Source organism: Ictalurus furcatus, chromosome 8 (genome assembly GCF_023375685.1).
Source record: "Ictalurus furcatus strain D&B chromosome 8, Billie_1.0, whole genome shotgun sequence".
Classification (NCBI taxonomy): Eukaryota; Metazoa; Chordata; class Actinopteri; order Siluriformes; family Ictaluridae; genus Ictalurus; species Ictalurus furcatus.
The window spans coordinates 1,747,802-1,766,938 of NC_071262.1; the positions used below are offsets into that span (position 1 = coordinate 1,747,802).

At 42.1% G+C, this 19,137-nt stretch overlaps 2 protein-coding genes across 8 annotated transcripts in view; one reads left to right on the forward strand and one right to left on the reverse strand.

Moving 5' to 3' along the window:
• Positions 1-495, forward strand: part of phox2bb (paired like homeobox 2Bb) — a 2,091-nt gene extending 1,596 nt beyond the window's left edge. The window contains exon 3 of the mRNA XM_053630264.1: positions 63-495. Coding sequence (XP_053486239.1) covers positions 63-495 — 433 coding nt within the window. The remainder of the gene's footprint in view (positions 1-62) is intronic.
• A 1,799-nt stretch (positions 496-2,294) lies between these two features.
• The window catches only part of limch1b (LIM and calponin homology domains 1b), a 74,662-nt gene continuing 57,819 nt past the window's right edge, over positions 2,295-19,137 (reverse strand). For 2 of the 7 annotated variants that reach the window (XM_053630259.1, XM_053630256.1), the window contains 17 exons: positions 18,436-18,868; positions 15,561-15,929; positions 14,462-14,543; positions 14,232-14,344; positions 12,291-12,396; positions 12,094-12,168; positions 11,094-11,119; positions 10,514-10,627; positions 8,579-8,671; positions 7,763-7,909; positions 7,382-7,470; positions 7,180-7,286; positions 5,613-5,727; positions 5,287-5,370; positions 4,951-5,059; positions 4,648-4,750; positions 2,295-4,407 (listed from right to left, as the gene is read on the reverse strand). In XM_053630259.1, coding sequence (XP_053486234.1) covers positions 4,382-4,407; positions 4,648-4,750; positions 4,951-5,059; positions 5,287-5,370; positions 5,613-5,727; positions 7,180-7,286; positions 7,382-7,470; positions 7,763-7,909; positions 8,579-8,671; positions 10,514-10,627; positions 11,094-11,119; positions 12,094-12,168; positions 12,291-12,396; positions 14,232-14,344; positions 14,462-14,543; positions 15,561-15,929; positions 18,436-18,868 — 2,191 coding nt within the window. In that variant the 3' untranslated portion in view covers positions 2,295-4,381. The remainder of the gene's footprint in view (positions 4,408-4,647; positions 4,751-4,950; positions 5,060-5,286; positions 5,371-5,612; positions 5,728-7,179; positions 7,287-7,381; positions 7,471-7,762; positions 7,910-8,578; positions 8,672-10,513; positions 10,628-11,093; positions 11,120-12,093; positions 12,169-12,290; positions 12,397-14,231; positions 14,345-14,461; positions 14,544-15,560; positions 15,930-18,435; positions 18,869-19,137) is intronic. The other 5 variants (XM_053630258.1, XM_053630257.1, XM_053630260.1 and 2 more) reach the window with 5 other exon arrangements.

Below are 19,137 nucleotides of genomic sequence, written 5' to 3' on the forward strand. Positions count from 1 at the left end.
CCTATGTATAGATTTAGATGTGGTCTTTATCAGTCTGAGTTGTTAAGCATGTCTGGTTTCCCGCAGGTGTGGTTCCAAAACAGACGCGCCAAGTTCCGTAAGCAGGAGCGAGCGGCCGCAGCCGCCGCCGCCGCAGCCAAGAACGGCTCAGGCAAGAAATCAGACCCTCGCGAGGAGGACAGCAAAGAGGCGAAAGCCACCGACCCTGACAGCACAGGAGGACCCGGACCCAACCCGAACCCTGCATCCACCTGTGGTGGTCCGAGCCCTACTGGCGGGTCCCAGGTCAGCGCGAGCGGAAACGGGCCAGTCGAGCAGGCCAAGACGACTGTGGGTGGTATGGGTGGCACAGCGCCCAGTCAGGGCTGGCCATCCGCCCCGGGCACCATAACCTCCATTCCGGACTCTCTCGGGGGACCGTTCGCCAGCGTGCTGTCATCTTTACAAAGACAGAACGGAGCCAAAGCCGCTTTAGTAAAGACCAGCATGTTCTGAACGAAAACGGTCGTCCGAGTAGAGGAAGAGAGAGAGAGAGAGGGGGGGAAAGACAAAGAAATGGAGAAGAGAAATAAAACGGACTGATCATTGACTCATCAGAGGAGGAATGCCAAAATGACTAGAGAGACCATTTTCTCTGCTCACTGTTGAGATAAAAACAAAAACAAAAACAAAACAACAACAACAACAACAACAACGACCATAAAATGAGGAGACCCAGTGTTGGTCTCCATCATCTGACTTTTTCGATAGCCATTCGTTTACACAGCGAGCTGGATGATTATATCCTACAGACCTTACGTTAGCCCAAGCTATAATCATCGATTTGGTTTGACATCTTGCGTCCCTTTTTTTTTTATTTTTATTTTTATTTTTTATTTGGTTCTAGTTGAATAGCTGTGATCGTCGATACCATTTATAGATATAAATAACTGATAGACTGCCTAAGAAGTATTTCATCACGGACTCGGTGCGACATGACGTCATGGCTGTTTGTTTACACCGACTTTTACGCATTCATGTACCGTAAATTATAATATGTCTGTACACACAAATTACTGGCTCTGTTATATATTTCTACATATGAAGTTACAAAAGCATTAGAGCCAGGGGTTCTAAAAAAAAAAAAAAAAAAAAAAACAACCACACACACACACACACACACACACATACACACATACACACACTCATCTAAATATCTATGAATCTACGGCAAATTATAACTTAAAATGGCACAAACGTACATATTTCACTGTTGACAGGAATACTTAAACGTTTTGTGTGTCTTTCTACGGCTGTGTTTTTGTGGCTCAGATTGTATAGTGTTAATACGTATAATATCGTCCTAGATAAACATAGACACCATATCGCCCCTCGTAGTTCAGTCCTTTTTTTAAATGTTTTACAAAGTTACCACTGGCAAATTCATTTCAGAAAAAAAAGGAATGGATGCAACGCATTGTATTTATTTCTTTATTATTATTATTTTTTTATTTTTGCATGTTGTCTATTTCGTTCAATTTTCTAATAATTTGACCTATTTTGTGAGCATTATGTAAGACGTTTTGTCCGGGATTTGAGAATTATTTATATGTAGGTAATGGATGCTTATATTTAAGAAGGAAATATTTCTACATGTGCAAATAGTTTTTCAGGTGTACCATTGACATGGTTGTTGATGATAAAAACAATAATAATTATGAAACCACACTGGTCCTGCTTCCTCTTCGGTCATTTTAGACATTATATATACACCTTCATAATGGGAAATATTTCACATGTGAACGAGTTCAAATGCTTTGCGTGTATGCTTGGAGAACATCTTTCGCTTGAATGGAACTGATCTTTACGTTCATTCGTGTTGTATTAAGTCTTCACATGTCTTCAAGTGGCAAAATTGGCGTTTAAATATTACAACAAAAGAAAAAGATTCAAAGGATTTATAAGTGATAGATGATTGTATGATTCACAGCAGATTTTAGAAAGTCAATATCAATGCAGTCAGTTTCAGGACCGTGGACAGCAGCCGGCCGGCATTTACGCGGTCCATTAAAGCAACATTTAAACTTCACATAATGCAAAATGTGTAAAAACAACAACAACAACAACAACAACACGTCAGATCGTCAGCTAGTTAATGTTAATGTTAATTTTCTGATTCCAACAAAAATACTCTCATTGAACAGCTGGATCGTATATGTAGTGGATCGTTTTCCCATTCGATGTTTTTAAAAACATCAGACGTATTTCGATAGCTTCTGTCCAAAACCTGCTGAACAAACGGACCCAGAATCAGATCATCTTTTTCATGGGTTTTATTTATAAACATAGAGTATACTGTAAAGCCATCGCATTGGAACGACAAAGTAATCTATATCCGGATAGTGTACATTTTTGAAGATCACAATAAATATACCTTAGATTTGATATCACTTCCAAGGTAGGTCATTCATCCTGTAGACCATATCAAACTGCATCCGCTCTGCATGTAGTCTATACGCCTGTTATGAATAATAGCTAAGCGACCCGACCCAAAGCGCAGGACACTGACTATACAAGAAATGATGAGAGAATATTACATGTCCAGTGATCAAAATTCTTGAAAGGTGAACATTGATTAAACGCTTTTGAGCTTTCTGCCCTTATGTTCAGGTATACATACTGTGAATAAAAAAAAAGAAAAGCTATTGGTTAGACTGTGTTTAAGCATGGCTAGTGGAGTGGTTTCTAGGCAGATTATAAACCGTTTCTAAAATAAACATAAGCACTGGTATTGCTATTTGTGTGCAGAAACATGAGACCCTCAAGCGGTTTTTCATTAACTCATATATGGATCACCCAAAGCCAGATTTAGGTAAACATACACAAAGTCTAAAGTACACTCTTAGAATTAAAAAGGTACCAATCTGTACTTTTTCCTTGCCTTGTCACTGGGGTGGTACCATCACGAGTACATCTTTTGTACCTTTAGTACGTTTCCTTTTACCTGGGATATGATCGAATGATGTTCCTTCTATTTATTTTTATTAAGTAAGACTAAAGGTACAAAAGCTGTACTTGATGGTACCGCCCCAGCGACAAGGAAAAGTACAGCTTGGTACCTTTATTTCTGAGAAAACAGGGTTCTGGAGTGTGTAAATGAAAAATACACATCGAAGGATGCGTGCAGAGATCATAAAAACAGATTTCCCAAATCCCCCCCACTCCCCCCCTTAATTTTTCTTTCTCTGTGGCCAAAAAAATGTTATTTGGCCCTAACTAAAGACCAAAGTCTTTGGATTTTATATCTCAAGCTGCGTTTTGTGCAATCATTCATTCTAAGGCACATTGTTTCAATGCATTAACATTCCCTCCGCGAATAAACCAAAAACCATCTTAAAATGACTTTAATATAGATGTAATTGTTTTTTTCTTTTTTTTCTTTTCTTCATCACTTAATCAGTCCAAACTAAGAATGCTTAACTTGGTACATGAGGACATTCTTCCCCTTCAGCCCAGGAAATGCAAAGGGGGGAAATGGATGTCTATCGATCAGGTGCAGCCACGATTACGGTCTGCTTCCCAGCCATGATTACGGTCGGCTTCCCGCCATTATGAAGACCGTGCTAGATGATGAAGGAGGAGCAGTGGCAGAGGTGGAGCACGATTCAGATTAGATAAACCAGCTCTAAACTCGCATTTTTACTGACACGAAATGATAAAAATAATAATAATAATAATAATAATAATAATAACAGTGTGCTAACGTTGGTGTTCTTTTTGCGTATTTCCACAAACACTTCATGGTATCGTCTGGAAATTGGCACCCAATTAGTACAGATTAGATGCTCTTACGCCACTGGACCAAGTAAATCCTGCATAATCAAGATAAACATCGCAACCTCAGGAGATTTTAATGGTACAGTATATACACTGTATTTTCACATAGTGATGGGTAAAGGATTCAAATACATTGGGGTTTGTGTGTTTGTTTTGTTTTTTTTAAACATACAAAAATGGCTATAGCCATCTCATAGTTCCACCAGCAGACTGTAGCGGACTGTAGCGTGCTGGTTTTAGCGTGACTTGAATGGAATCGTCTACGTCAGTTTAAAACCCATCTGTTTTCTAAAAAGGTCTGCCATTTGCAGAACTTTACAGATCAGCTGGGTAGACATTGATTATTTCAACCTTGGAAGAAAAGAAGAAGAAGAAGAAGAAGAAGAAAAAAAAGAACCAGGCTTTTAACACACGTATCGGGAGATATGGAAAATCGCAAATTAGCCTTGACTCGGAAATATTGCACTGGTCTCGATGATGGTGGAGACGTGACCAGGCCAAGCACTGGGCGATCGGTAGGAGCTGTGATGGGTTGTTTAGGTGTTCGCAAATCATATTTGCCTCCTCACAAGTTGGTGGGCTGACCGGCAGCTGAAAAAGAGAATGCGTAATATGATAGAGATCATTTTCGGTTATATTTCCATGCAAACATGCAAAAAAAAAAAAAAAAAAAGAATCATTAATCCAGAACATATACTGCAGCATCATTTTGAATAACTGGAACTGCATAGATTAAGTGATGATAGTACTGTCAAGACACAAATTAGGGAGAATGGGTACATATACGTGCGTGTGTGTGTGTGTGTGTGTGTGTGTGTAAAGGCGACTCACAACGAGAGCGGATGTAGCACTGATGACAGTTGAGCAGACCGTTCCTGATCCTTACGTCGGTTCCTGTGGAGGTGTCACCTAGCTGTCCCTTACAAACCCCACACTAAAACATATGTGTGTGTGTGTGTGTGTGTGTGTGTGTGGGAGGGGAAGAGAGACAGTGACTAAACAAAAGTGCTTAGTGAACATAATATATACTGAAAAGGAAGAACAGTCATACATTTAAAAGGTACACACACACACACACACACACACACACACACACTCACACACACACACACACACACAGGGCAGTATACAGACCTTAAAGCACTGGATGTGGAAGTAAAGGCTGAGCGTCTCAATAATCATGGCTGCTCCTTTACCCAGTGGATGACCACAACTTGAGCACAGCTTCTTCCCACTCACAGATCTACACACACACACACACACCATATTTCATGTTAAACATTAACACATCACAGACATCTGCAGTGGCTGCAATAGATACATAGCTGCACAGTCAAAAAAAAAAAAAAAAAAAAAGAAGCCATGGGTGTGGTTGGAGAAAGAACGTTAAACCTTGAGAAAGTCTGCCCCCTTGTGGTTGAGAACAGAGAAAGCATGACAAAGAGACAAAGAGAGCGCGCGCCCATGTACCTGTTTGGCGATGGAGGTTGTTGTGTGTCTGTGTGTGAGATGGACTGTGATGACTTTGCACCAGCGTTTTCTATGGAGCCGGACCTGAGGAGCAGAAGCCACACTCTCGTTCACACTCATTTCCACGCAGCTTTAGCCATGAAAATGGAATCTTCAGTGGAGATGGCAGCAATACACACGATATAGCGGGTGCACACGTTTTACGTGGGTGCAAACATTTAAAAGACACAAACATAAACCTAAATTCTTTGCGCATTTAACCACACTCAAACACACACACACAAACACACACACACACACACACACACACACACACACACACACACCTTCTACGACTACCAGGTGCTGGCTGGATATTTCTGTTAGTGTCCTGGGAAGCAGGCTTTTGCCAGGGATCTGATGATGGCCGCTGCTGATGCTGCTTACTGCTCCATGAGGCATCTATACCAAACAGAGTCATGCACCATTTATAATACATACACTATAATATGCATCCCTTACATAATAATTCAATGACGTCCAGCACATTTAAATATGGAATAATTCAGCTTGGCGATTCCCCCCCCTAAACACACATACTAAATGATTTTGCACAGGGACTCCACCAAGATATAATGGCCTCTAATCCTCCAGAACTTGCAACCTTGAATTATACCAGTGCATAAAGACATGCTGAGATAATATTCGTGCTCACTGCCCTCTAGTGTTGACAAAATGGTACTGCTTCAATAGTCACAACTTGTATAAACCGAAACAGTATTTCGGCATCTGATCGGGTTCACTTTGTACACATTTTCCAAGTATCTTTCTTTTGAAATCAGATACTTTGCTATGATAAATATATACACCAGTTGGCTAATTTATTAGGAACACCTGTACACCTGCTCGTTCGTGCAATTATCCTGGTCATGTGGCAGTAGCGCAAGGCGTACAATCGTGCACACACGAATGAGGAAACAGATGATCTGTGACTGTGTCATGGTTGTATTGAGTATTTCAGAAACTGCTGATCTCCGGAGACTTTCACACACACACACACACACACACACACACACACAGTAGAGTTCACATGGAACAGTGTGGGAAAAAAACAAACAAACAAAACAAAAAGACATAATTTCCGTGGCAGTTCTGTGGACGGAAACGCCTGGCTGATGAGAGAGGAATTTTTGGTTTAAACGAGAAGCGTTATGTTTGGAGAAAGGAAAAACACCGCATTCCAGCATAAGAACCTTATCACGTCTGTGAAACATGGTGGTGGTAGTGTCACGGTTCGGGCTCGAGATCATTGCTTGAACAACGCATTCCGAATTATACCAGTAACGTTATACCATAATGTTTCATTATGTCCTCTCAAACTGGTTCCACGGACATGACATTGAGCTCAAAGTTCTTCAGTAGCTTCCAGATCTGAATGGAGTAGAGCACTTTTGGGACGTGCTAGAACAGGAGATTTGTAGCATACGAATCTGCAGCTAATTACGTCATGCGATCATGTCAACATGGACCAGAATCTTGAAGGAATGTTTCCAACACCTTGTGCAATCCATGCCATAAAGAAATGAGGCTGATCTGAGAGTGAAGGTGGTCTCACCCGGTATTAATCTGGTGTTCCTAATAAAATAACCAGTGCATGTATATCAGTATCCGTATGTTGAGACAGTGACATTCCTACCTGTGTAATTTGACCAATTATTCCCAGTATCATTTCCTAAAAGCATAGTACTTCAGAACATTTCACTATGCTATGGTTTTGGCTGCTTTCACACCTCTTCCATACTCTCAAATACACACATCAGCGTGCCCGCTTTCTTCAGATGTTTCTAGAGAAAAAGGTAGCGAGTGCAAACTATTGGGAAGTTAAAGGAAGCGTCAAAAGATTGCTGGACTTACCCTGACTGGTGTGCGGTTGTTTAGGGACCTGGTTCGGCCCCTCTGCGCCTCCTCCTCGCTGTCCGTTAGGCTGGGCCTGTATCTGGTCACAGCTTGGCTTTTGAGGACTGCGGTAATACAAGACCACAAGCAAATGAGGAGGGAGAAACATACCAACAGATCTAATGTAGGTTCAGATCGACGTCTGTTTAGCATGACTGACCGCTCCGATGTCTGAGAGTGCTCTTCCTTTGTCCTTGTTGCTTCCTTCCTCCCATTTTCCATTTTCCTCGCATTCTCCAACGTTTCCATCTAAACGGAAAAATACCGAGTATGTTTTAGTATTCACGCACGAAACTCATGGGTCATCTCAGGTATCCATCCCTTCACCTTCCTATTCGTCCTTCTAGGCATCCCATAATTCATTGCCCATACATTATGTAATATGTCCATCCTCCCGACCCCATGCACCTTTCCACACATGCATCCCCCAATCATCCAATTTACCCATGTGTGTATATATATATATATATATATATATATATATATATATATATATATATATATATATATATATATATAAAATGTCCTCATCTTTCCTCACCATCTGTTTCTCCAACCGCACTTGCTCGCGTTCCCAGTCACGAACGATGCTGTTCTGTGTGTGAGAAGATTCCTTAAAGCAGGGAGAAGACGCCAGGGGAGAGTTGGGCGTCAGAGGAGCCGCTGTTTCCTCAAGAATCCTACGTTCCTTTAAGAGGTCAACGAAGACACACACAATCATAACTGATAGAAAAAGTTCTGCTGAATATAAAAAAAAAAAAAAAAAAAAAAAAAAAAAAGGTGTAATCTGTAGAGAAAGGTTTAATGTGCAGCACCACCGTCTGACAGTTTGATGTAACTACAATGGGTATCATGCTGAAATTCCCCTTCTGGGCTGTAAATACACTCAAATAAACTATGGAAAGCCTTTCAAGGTCAATATTAAATACATAAATCTCCCCACTCATTTATTAAAATCACTGCTTTCTGAATTACTGCGTTACTGTGTAATCTGAAACCTCGTTTATCTGGAGCGCTGAATTTATCACGGATTAAAATGACGAACGACGCCGTCTTCTCAGTCATGTTCATGGCATTTGAAATAGTCTCTCGTTACCGTTGAGCTCGTACGTTTACATACCGCCATGCAGAATCTGCAAAATGTTCCGAAGGAAGCAATAATAAGAAGGATACTAAAAACTGCGCTTTGTTTTTTAGAAATGTTTTATTATTTAGTCCTGCCCTGAATGAGCTATTTCACATAACACAGGTTTACATACAGTACTGAAAAATACCGACACGGCTGTTGTAGCTACTCGAGTCACAGACGTAAAAGCACCTACTCCGAACACGGCCATTACAGAGCGGACGGAGTTACCTCTTCGTGGTATCTTCTCTCTTCCTCCTCCACTTCCTTCTGGGCTCTCTCCCATTCCTGCTTCAGCCTCTGCTGCTCACGCTGGTACTTCAACTGCTCCAAACAGACAAACGCAAAAGGAACGATTGGACATCTCAGGGAATAAAAAGGCTTCGCTTTCCCCAACGTCTTCACATCGCCACATAATTACTGAATAATCCTCGTGTTTGTCTGTTGCTGTCCTGCTCAAACAAGATGCTATGGTTATCATGAAAGATTACCAAAGGAAGAGTATTCCTAGACAGACAGAGACGCGGTGGCCCGAGGGAAGCCAAACTCAGTCGAGCAGCAACATTTTAAAAACGCACAGACGATTTTACGGATCATTCGTTCGGTCCGTACGCAACACGCCGCGACCAGTATCGACCGTACACGTCACTCCGAGACGATTTTTACGATTAAAACCGCACTGAATTCCAGTCTCATCTACGAGCAGAAAACAACTGGTTGTGAATCACGACATTGTTTTAGTATTATTACTCGTCACACTGTACGAAATGATCCCAATAAAATCGCCGCCGGATTCTAGAACGGACCGCGCGATAAGATATACGCTCCCCGTATCGGGTTTTACGATGAAAATCCTCATCAGTCATCGGCCGGTGTGATCTGGGCTCGTGCAAAAGGATAACGGGGTCACGCGAGTAAACAGTAACAAACCATCTGTTTAATAGTTGCAATGTTATTATTATTATTATTATTATTATTATTAGAGAAAAGATGTTTGGAAAGGCGAAGGAAATGAGTCTGGAGACAGCGTGGCTGGGTAAAAGAGAGCTCGGAACGCGCGTGCTTTAATACGAGCTTTCAGTAACGAGGGTATTTCTTCTGTCCTTTAGACCGTACGAGCGTAACGTTATACGAAGCAGTTCCTCCAGGAACACAGAAACGAACACAAAATCAAGCAAACTCTGCAGGATATTCGCAGGAGCGTGCAATTTTTCAAAACGTACCGCAGATCTGGGGATGAGACGCGTCACGTCACGTCACGTCACGTCACGTCAAGTCGTCGCGACGCACCTTCGGTCGAAACCCCTCTTCGATTCACGTGCGTCGAACACGAGTACAGCTAAAAGGTCTCGTTTACTTACAAAGCTAAATCAAGCATCGCAAAATACAGCAGAGATTCTTCTCGGACGGAACCGCTGTACAAATCTGATCGTGCGTTTAAATGTTGTGTAATCAGCTGTACATGGTGCATAGACACACACACACACACACACACACACACACACACACACACACACACACACTCAAGCTTCTTATCTTAAACAAAGGGACCCGGGCAACATGCGGGGTTTAGATCAGGATTTCTGACACTTAGCTCCTGTCCTTAAGGTCCACTCTTCTGCACAATTTCCCCAAAATGTCCCCACCTAACCCAAATCCTTGAAACGTCCACAGAACAGTGCTGAGTTCAGAAACCCTGCTCTAGGTGCAGTGGCAGTGAATGTCACCGTGCTTAAGGGACTGAAACATGCCTCAGGTTCTCAAGGCTGAAATTATACCATCTTTTTTCAAAGTGTGGCGCTCGGGATTTACAAAGGCTTCCAAAGGGTTTAACACTGGATCTAAGGATAAAGCGGAATGCTGCGTACATACGTCATGACTGATGCAGGCAATAGCGGAGTCAAAGTCGGGGCATGCATGCACGTGTGCGTTTTACCAGTAGACCGCTTGGAGTTTTAAAACAGCGTTAAGTGGAATTCAACAGTACAAGAAGTAAAGACGGGACAAAGCTTCCGGGTCTATTTTAAGCACTATTTAATTAGGAGGCTCGGGGTGCAAAGCATGCGTTAGCGAATGCTGCTGTTGCTTTTCCGCAGCCTGCTTGCCTTCAGAGCTCCAGCATGCGTCTGGCTGAAGCGGGAGCTCTGGTTAGCAACGCTGTTGTACCTGAAGCATGCGTTCCTGCTCTTGCTGCCACCTTTCCTGCCGTTTGCGCTCTTCCTCGGGATCCCACGAAAAGCGCTCACCCCGCTGCACCAGATTCAAAACCGTAGGAGCGACCTGACCGTACCACGTTCACGTCCACACGTATTCGGGTCCACACACATGCACACACACACACACACACACACACACCAAACGGAACGGGAAGGAATGAGGGGACAGACAGAGTTGGTCTAAAACTACTCCCAAGCCAAGAGGGTCCCTACTCTACAAAAGGAAAGAAAGCATGTAAAGGGAAATGACAGTTTAGACAGACCCTGCTATATTCTCTTCTGGTGAATAAGTGTGAAATTGAAACTGTACTACACAGGAAGTGAAAATCCGTTTTCCCGTCAGTTCATTTATTAAATAACTCTATTGTTTATCTCTAACTTCTGTTTCTATCAGACGCTTAAGCATTCCTCTATGCTGGTAAATTACAACTTCCTTTATATAACATGAACTTCGATACCAGAGGAGAAACCGCAAGAAAAGTCGTCCAGAATGAGGAAAGAGCAGAGATGGATACGGTTATGTCACTTACATTTCCGTCGTGTTTCTCGACAGGTTCTGCAGAAGAAGAAGAAAATGAGACAAAAGGCTTAAAAGATGCGATTCATATAAGCAGAGGAAATAAAAATGAACCGATAAAGGCTGATCCGGACGAACACACAGGGAATACAGAGGTATAACGTGTGAAGAAGTAAGAAAGATATTCACACAGCGTGACAGATGGGATCTATTTCCTGAATCCGCTTTTAATTTGCTAATTAAAAGGGAGCAAATGCAACCCATTTTATGTGGACTGTAGTCGCATTTGTAGTCGCACATCCACATCGGTCGCTATAGCAACGACGCAGCCGGGTGTAAGTCGGGTACTGTCCGTCAGCACGGGGTCTACAGTTTGGCGAAGGCCCTCCGCTGACCTGCCGAATGTCTGTCGTCGAGAAAGGGCACGCACCAAACGATGAAAATAAATAAATAAACAAACAAACAAACAAATAAATATATAAATAGAAGCATTTCTGATTTGCTTCAGAAATCTGAATTTTACTTTACCTTGCTGGAGAAAGTCTGAGAAGATAATAACAATTATCCCTCAACAGTCAAATAAAATGATTTGAAAATCATCTATTATTATTATTATTATTATTATTATAGCGTTAAAACCTGAGCAGACTTGAATCCAGCAGAAGTTCTGAATTGAATCATTCTTTAATAAATAATCACGGGAAAGCTGCAGTGGTATAAGAGGAATAAAACACTTTAGAACATGCAGTGAGTTGGTGATTATTTTAACCAGTAATTATTTTCCTATAAGAGTAGCCCACCTCCACTTCAGATCCAGAGGAAATGTTTCGGGAACACCAAACTGTGTCTCACTCAACACGTAGACATCACACAACACAGCGTAAAAACCAACAAATAGTCAGAGTGCGGTTAGAGAGACAGGACGTACGGTGTTTTTTTTTTAAGCCGATGGAAAGCCTAGCGATTAAAACGCCACGTCATGGGGCGGGGCAAAGCGTAGCCAATCGTTTTACCTGGTGAAGTGAAGAAGTCCCAGCGTAACTTAGGGTTACTGGACAACGTTGCGAGCTGGGCACTGTCGGCCAGCTCTACACAACGAGCCGGAGTCAGAGAGAAAGGAGAGGATGGACAGTATGAGCCACTGCTCAACCTCTAAACAGGTGCAAACAATAGAAGGGGATACACCATGGAGTCAAATGCACTGATTCACCTGTTATGGGGAGTCCGGTGATAAATTTGGGCGTAGGACGATCTAGACTGGATGGGGCTGGCGGGTTTGCAGTTCTCTCTGAGGGTTCCGGAACTGGTTTACTGACCTGGAACGTGAAGCACATTACATAAGAAATTACTGTATATAAAGGACTATTTTAAGACTGTACTACTTATGCCAGGGGGGTCGCGAACCTACGGCTCGTGAGCCGTGTACGGCTCTTCCAATGATGGCTTATGGCTCGACGGCGGGACATAAATAAATAAAAAGCGTCACAAAGTCAATTCAATTAAAAACCTGCATATTTAAAAATATTACATAATTCCTAATCGATGCACGTTTGTCACGTATGCACCGACCAGTCGTGATGTGGCACAACAAGCTCAAATTTCACTGGACATTGTGGAGAGGAACGGTCACGTGGAATGGAGTGGTAATTTCCCGGGTCTAATTCATAAATCGGTCGAAAACTACGTAGCAGCCACGGTCTGTTTCTATTTTTTTAAACAAAGGTGAAATGGCTAAAGAAAAAAGACGACGAGTATCGTTATCGTTCTTTCCAGTCCGAAAGGACAGGCACATCTGCATTTGTGTAAGTCGTATGAATGATAAGTAGTGTTCAAGCTACTCTTACTTACTGATTTACCGTTTGATGAAGCTATCACAGTTAATTAAATGAACTCCAAGCGCCACCTACAGGTCTATTAGGTGAAGTGCAGGCTGTTAAGGGTCAATATGGCCTTTATTAAATTATCACTTTTGATAATTATGCAATAACAGTAAAAACAATGAACTATAATAACAAGAAGAAGAAGCAATTGAAAACGTTTTTAAAAAATAAATATTTTTTACTACATATTATTATATAGTACAGTATAAGTATAAGTAGTGCGGTATAGTAACGAGTCACTTGTGAATGAGTTTGAGTCGACATTGTGAGCCGACTCACATCTTATTTTATTTTATTCTATTTTAAATAAGAACAAGATTCGTTGACGCATTCAGCGAAAATGTCCCAGCATTTCTATATTGATTCTGTAATGCTGTTAGTCACACACAGAGCAGCCATAATCAAAAAGAATCCAATGAAGAATCGGAGTCGTTTGGTGCGGTATAGCAACTTCGAGCCGGATCGAGTTTAGACGTGTAACTGACCGTCAGCTGTGTGTGTCTGAGGCAGCATAATATACATTTTCAGTGAAATTCAGTGAAAGTTAAGCACTGAAACAGGAGGTACAGTAATACAACTATAAGCTATTTCAAATTAATTATGCAGTGCATTGTTGTTTTTAAATATATGTGTACATATTAAAAAAAAAAATTATATATATATATTTTTTTTTTCAACATGTCTCACTGCCTTTAATCAGGGTTATACTGGAGTTTAAGTTTCACTCTTCTGGGAGTCTCTTTTTAGATGCAAACTTCCCGCAGCTCTTGAGAATAATTAGCACACACAATAACCTCATTTTTATATTGTTTCTTCCCACTACTGTTCCACCCACTACTCTGCATGTCATTTACCCGAGTCGTCTTTGTAAATCACCCACAAGACTCCCACTAACTGCGTGCACAACTTATCAACTTATCTGCACACGCACATTTGTACTGGTTACTTGGGATCTTAATAAACCGAGCTTATAAAGACGTACTATGCTTTTTTTTTTTTGTTTTTTTTTTATCAGGAACAAAAAGACAGCTCTTTTGGCATATTTTGGGGTACGTCGTCAGCATACCGTGACGGCAAAACGCGGATCTCGTAAACTAAATGCCGGAAGGTTGGCAGGCTTGATTTAGTTTTGACATTTTTGACATCTCACCCCTTACCTACGACCCTTCGCAACTCTTCCACAGCGCAAATACCTCTACATTAGACCATAGAGACTGTAATAATGGTTTATAACTCATTAGAAATGTTGAATTTGTTATTTAGGTGCAAACCTGGTTATCAGTAACGTTTATGTGAGATGAGGCACGTGTGTCTTGTTCGGTCTGACGGACCGAGTCAGGGTCAGAACTCTCCACTGGATGATCTTCAGGACACTTCTCATTCTCTATACATGAAAAGCAAATGGGAAAGAAAAAAAAATAAGAAAAAAACAAAAACAACAACAACAACAACAAAACACTGCAGCCAGAACCTGGACTAGAATATTTTCATAGTAACAGACCTTCTGTTTGGTACTCTTTTTGTTTTTGGGTAGGAGGTATACTCCTGGACTGTGGAACTGCCTCTTCTTCAGGCTGTGTCTGCTAAAAATAACATTAAACAAGGCCAGACATTCAGTATTCCATTCAGTATTTAGTATCTTACAGTAGAGGTCGACCGATCGATCGGTTTCCTGATTAATCGGGACAGCCGATAGCTGTCAGCAAAAATCCGGTTGTGCTGTGGTTATGCGGTACGAGAGCGGCCTCTAGAGGCGAAATAAAAAGTATTGCTGACAAATTTTGTCCTGTTATTTGAAGTGTTTCTGATTCATTTTCGACATCTCTGTTTTTATTTATTATCCCGAGTGCTACTTTTTGGCTCGTTAAAATATATTATCATTGACATATTTATTTCATTTAAAGAAAGCACAGCGCATGTTCATGGTACAGTTAGTACCACAGTTGTTTATTTTTTTACTTTGTTTATAAATATTCTGCACTATTTTACTTTGAGTGTTGTGTTTTCATTCAGTATCAATTTTAAAAACTATCGGTTGACTAATCAGTTTTCGGCAGGAAGGTACCGCCCGACTTAGTTATCGGTAAAATCCGCGATCGGTCGACCTCTAATACACAGTGCTCTAAAGTATTCACCCCCCCGAAATGTTCCATATTTTGTGCTGCTACAATCGGGAAATGAAATGGATTTTAACTGGGTTATATGTAATTAGTTTACACAGACCTGGGAACCGGACTTGTTTTTAAATGCTCCTTGAATCACACTTCATGATTCTTTAACAAACTCCAGGAACAGGTGTATTTATAACGAGATCACTTGACACTTCAGATGCACACGTCAACTCAATTCAACTAATTATGTGACTTCTGATGGCAACTGGCTGGAACGTTTATGCGCCTTACTTGTAAATAAGCTTGCCGTCTATATCGATTTCAATATTATGGGCTGTTGGGGGGGGGGGGGGGGGTGAATAATACTTATCCAAGGCACAGCAGCAAATTGGAACAGGCCGCAGAACGCCAGAAATCCCAGGCTCAGAGCCTGGAAACAGTAAAGACGCTAAAAACAACAACAACAAAAGTCTAAAGGTGTGTACAGACCGTGGGTAAGGAGGTGGGTTGACTAAGTGCTCCTTCTTTCTGCGTGTCTTCTTCCTCCTGTCTCTCAGGTCCTGGCACCACGCTACGCCCCTCTACTGACACGAAGTCTGCTGCGTCTAACTCCGGAGTGTGTGTCAGTGTGTGTGAGATTGCTTGTTTGTCTGAGGACAGAGAGTCTGACACTTCTATTTCTGTACTGTCTGAGTCAACGTTCTGGGAAGGAGACGGATAAAACAGCAAAGGAGAAGAATCTCCTGTGTGTTCTCTTTGATCCCCATCTTCTCTTTCTGTCTCAATCCTCCATTCTCGCTCGTCTCCAGCATTGTGGTCGTTGTCCGTTTCCCCATTAACTCGCTCCATTTCATCCTGCTGAAAAAGATAAAGTGAGAGAGAGAGAGAGAGAGAGAAACAGACTTTTCAGAAAAAAAAAAAAACATTAAAACCCAAGTAAACAGAGAGAAATATGTCCATGTAAACATTCACCAAGTTCAAGTCGAACGTATTATCCAGTCAAAGTGCTTAGGAGAGAGGAATGTGTCCAAATGAATTACTGTCCTGTGTGTGTAGGTTGTAACTGTAGACATCATCAGTGCTGAATGGGGTATTTCACTAGGGCTGATCTATGCGAGCCGTTTTGTCCTAGTGGAGCCACTTCACACAGTGAGAGCCTACACGCTTGCACACAGACACGCACACAACGCTGAACACTGCCAGCTATTCAACCAGCTCCCACACTATACACTACACATGCCGTCCACCAGAGGGCGACGCTAGCTTGCTTATTTTCAGCAGTACTCTCCGCTTCCTTTCGCACCTGGTCAAAAACATCTTAAAGCGCCCCTATTATGCTATATACAAGTGCCTAATTTTGTTTTAGAGCTCTCATACAATAGGCTTACATGCATCCAAGGTCGAAAAACACTTGAATTTTCTCAGAATTTACATTGTAGCGTCACCTCTGTTCTCACAGTGTCTCAAACTCGAGCTCAAGGATCTAAACTTCTCCTCTCAGAGAGCCTCCTCTGCTCTGATTGGTCAGATGTCCCCGTCTGTTGTGATTGGTCAACCGCTTACAGTGCGTGTGGGAAAGAAAGCGCAAATGACCATATCGGAATTTCAGCTCGGTAACAATGTGGTCGGTTTTACCTTACCGATTTGAGCCCGACGCATCGGAAGATCGACCCGAACCACCATCGCAAGCACGACGAGAACAGCGCTGCGTTTGTATGTAGTTTGGCGAAAACGTGAGCAGAGGCCTACAGCTGTGCACTGGCTGTACATGTATACAACACAAAACTACGCAGTTGGGACACTTGGTAGAAAATAAATACATACATAATTTATCATACTTACAGGCTGTGATCCAGAGGCGCAAAGTGGTCCAAATAAAGTGGGAACGGCGCCGTCTTTAACGAGTAATCGTTTCGCAAATCCCGCGTCGACTTCAGCTAGATTTGAGAAGCAGTCGTCGGTGAAATGACGGGAACACGAACGGAGGTCGGAGTTGAACTGCTGTGGCGTCGTTTTTAAAACGAATTCTAACCACCGACGCTTTACGTCCTCGTCCTCTGGGAGTCCGTGCAAGGTGGTTTTGCTTTAGCAGCGCAGAAAACAGCGTCCTTTAGCCAGGAACCTATCCTTTTCAGGATGTAGCGTTTGAGTACACGTTGTTCCGATGAAGACCAGAGGCGGGGTTTTTTTTTGTTACAAATCTATGTAGGTTAGTACAGGAAGTAAGTCTGGAATTACTGACGGCTCGTTTCAGCGGTTCAGAATCGGTTCCTTCTTTTGCGAGACGATAACTCTGTGTGTTGTGCGCTACGATTTTTTGAAACTTTGCAGACTTTTTTTTTTACATTCACAAACAGCTCTTTAACACGCTACATGAAAGGTAAATATCCGCAAAAGCACAATAGGGGCGCTTTAACTTTAACAGTCCACTTCACTCCTTAAACACTGCTTTCATTTCCTGCTGCAAATAATAATAATAATAATAATGATAATAATAAAAATGATAATATACATAAACAATTCTTTTGTATTAGATTAAGCGATTATTATTATTATTATTATTATTATTATTATTATTATTGGGGGCCAAGCACGACAGGTGCATAGGCACCTATTGTAATTGTCAGGGTTCTTATTCTTCTTCATCCGCTCGAGTCCATGGCAGCCCATAGAACCATACATAGGAAAGTTATGAAATTTGGCACACAGATAGGAGACAGTCTGAACTGTTACCATAGCAAATTTGGAGCTGCCATCTCATACCCTCTAGCACCACTGACAGCTCAAATGTGCACCCATGTTTATGCTAATAACTTCTCAACCGTAAGGGCTAGACACAAAATTCTAATGCGGCCTACGACTTCATTTTGCGTCATGAAGTTCATTTTGCGTTTGGAATTTTCTGAAAAACCTACGTTTTCAAACTCGTCCTAGATCGTTTGTCCGATTTTCACGAAAGTCGAATCAGATCATCTTCAGACCATGCCGACAAAAAGATATCGGATTCAAATCGATTAGTCAAAAGGTTCTCAAATAACGTGCAAACAAATTTGACAATGAGCACACTAAAATGGACTTGAGGCTATGCCTCCGTACCTGCCCGGTCTGGGAACAGCGCCACCTAGTGCTCACGAGATATGAAAAACTATCGGTGATGCTCTGATTCTTGCTTAGCTCCTACTTTGCTTTTGAGGTGCTTGGCCCCGTAATTGCTGCTTGCAGCTATATTTTTATTTATTATTATTATTATTATTATTATTATTATTATTTATTTAGTAATTTATTTACTCTCTCAAACATGTCATTTGCCTCTTTCTCTCTGGTTTCCCAGCAATTTGGTTTTTGCAAACCTTTCTAACCGTACCTTGGCTGCTCTGTCATGGCTGTAGGGTTTGGCACTGAGCAATGGGATGCTCCTGCTTGAACAAGCTGCCCCTGAACCTCCTCCTTCCCTCCCCACTGCCACATCCTCCGCCCCGTATCCCGTCACCCGGGCCTGCACGGTGGTGGTGAACTTTTGTGCGGGCAGGGACTGCTGACGCAGGTACTGCAGTGGATTGGAGGACGAGGAGGGAGAAGAAGAAGAAGAAGAAGAGAAAACAGGGTCGTTGGACAAAGATGAGGAACGCGTGGGGTCAGCAGAGATACTGCGCTCCAGAACGCGGGGTAACTTGAGGCGCTCCAGCACAGCTTCGCTGATAGTGAAGCGCAGGGCGTAGCGCTGTAGTACAGCAGCTGCCTCCTCTGGGGTTCGAGCTTTCAGGTAAGCCTCATGGAGTTCCCGCTCACGACGCTCCCTTATACACAGACAGACAAAAAGAAGACTGGAATAAGATCCTACGGAAACAAAAATTCTATCTATAATCCCCACACCAGTACAAGCTATTAGATCCATACGGAGAAATCCAGACGTGACCGTCGCAAGAAGAAGAAGAAGAAGAAAAAAAAACCTCCCCGAGACGATACGAGGAAGAAACCTTGAGAAGAACCGGACTCAAAATGTTTTGGGGGAAGTGTAAATCTTTAGGGTATCTACTGTATGTGGGACCATCCTCAAGAGCAGAAT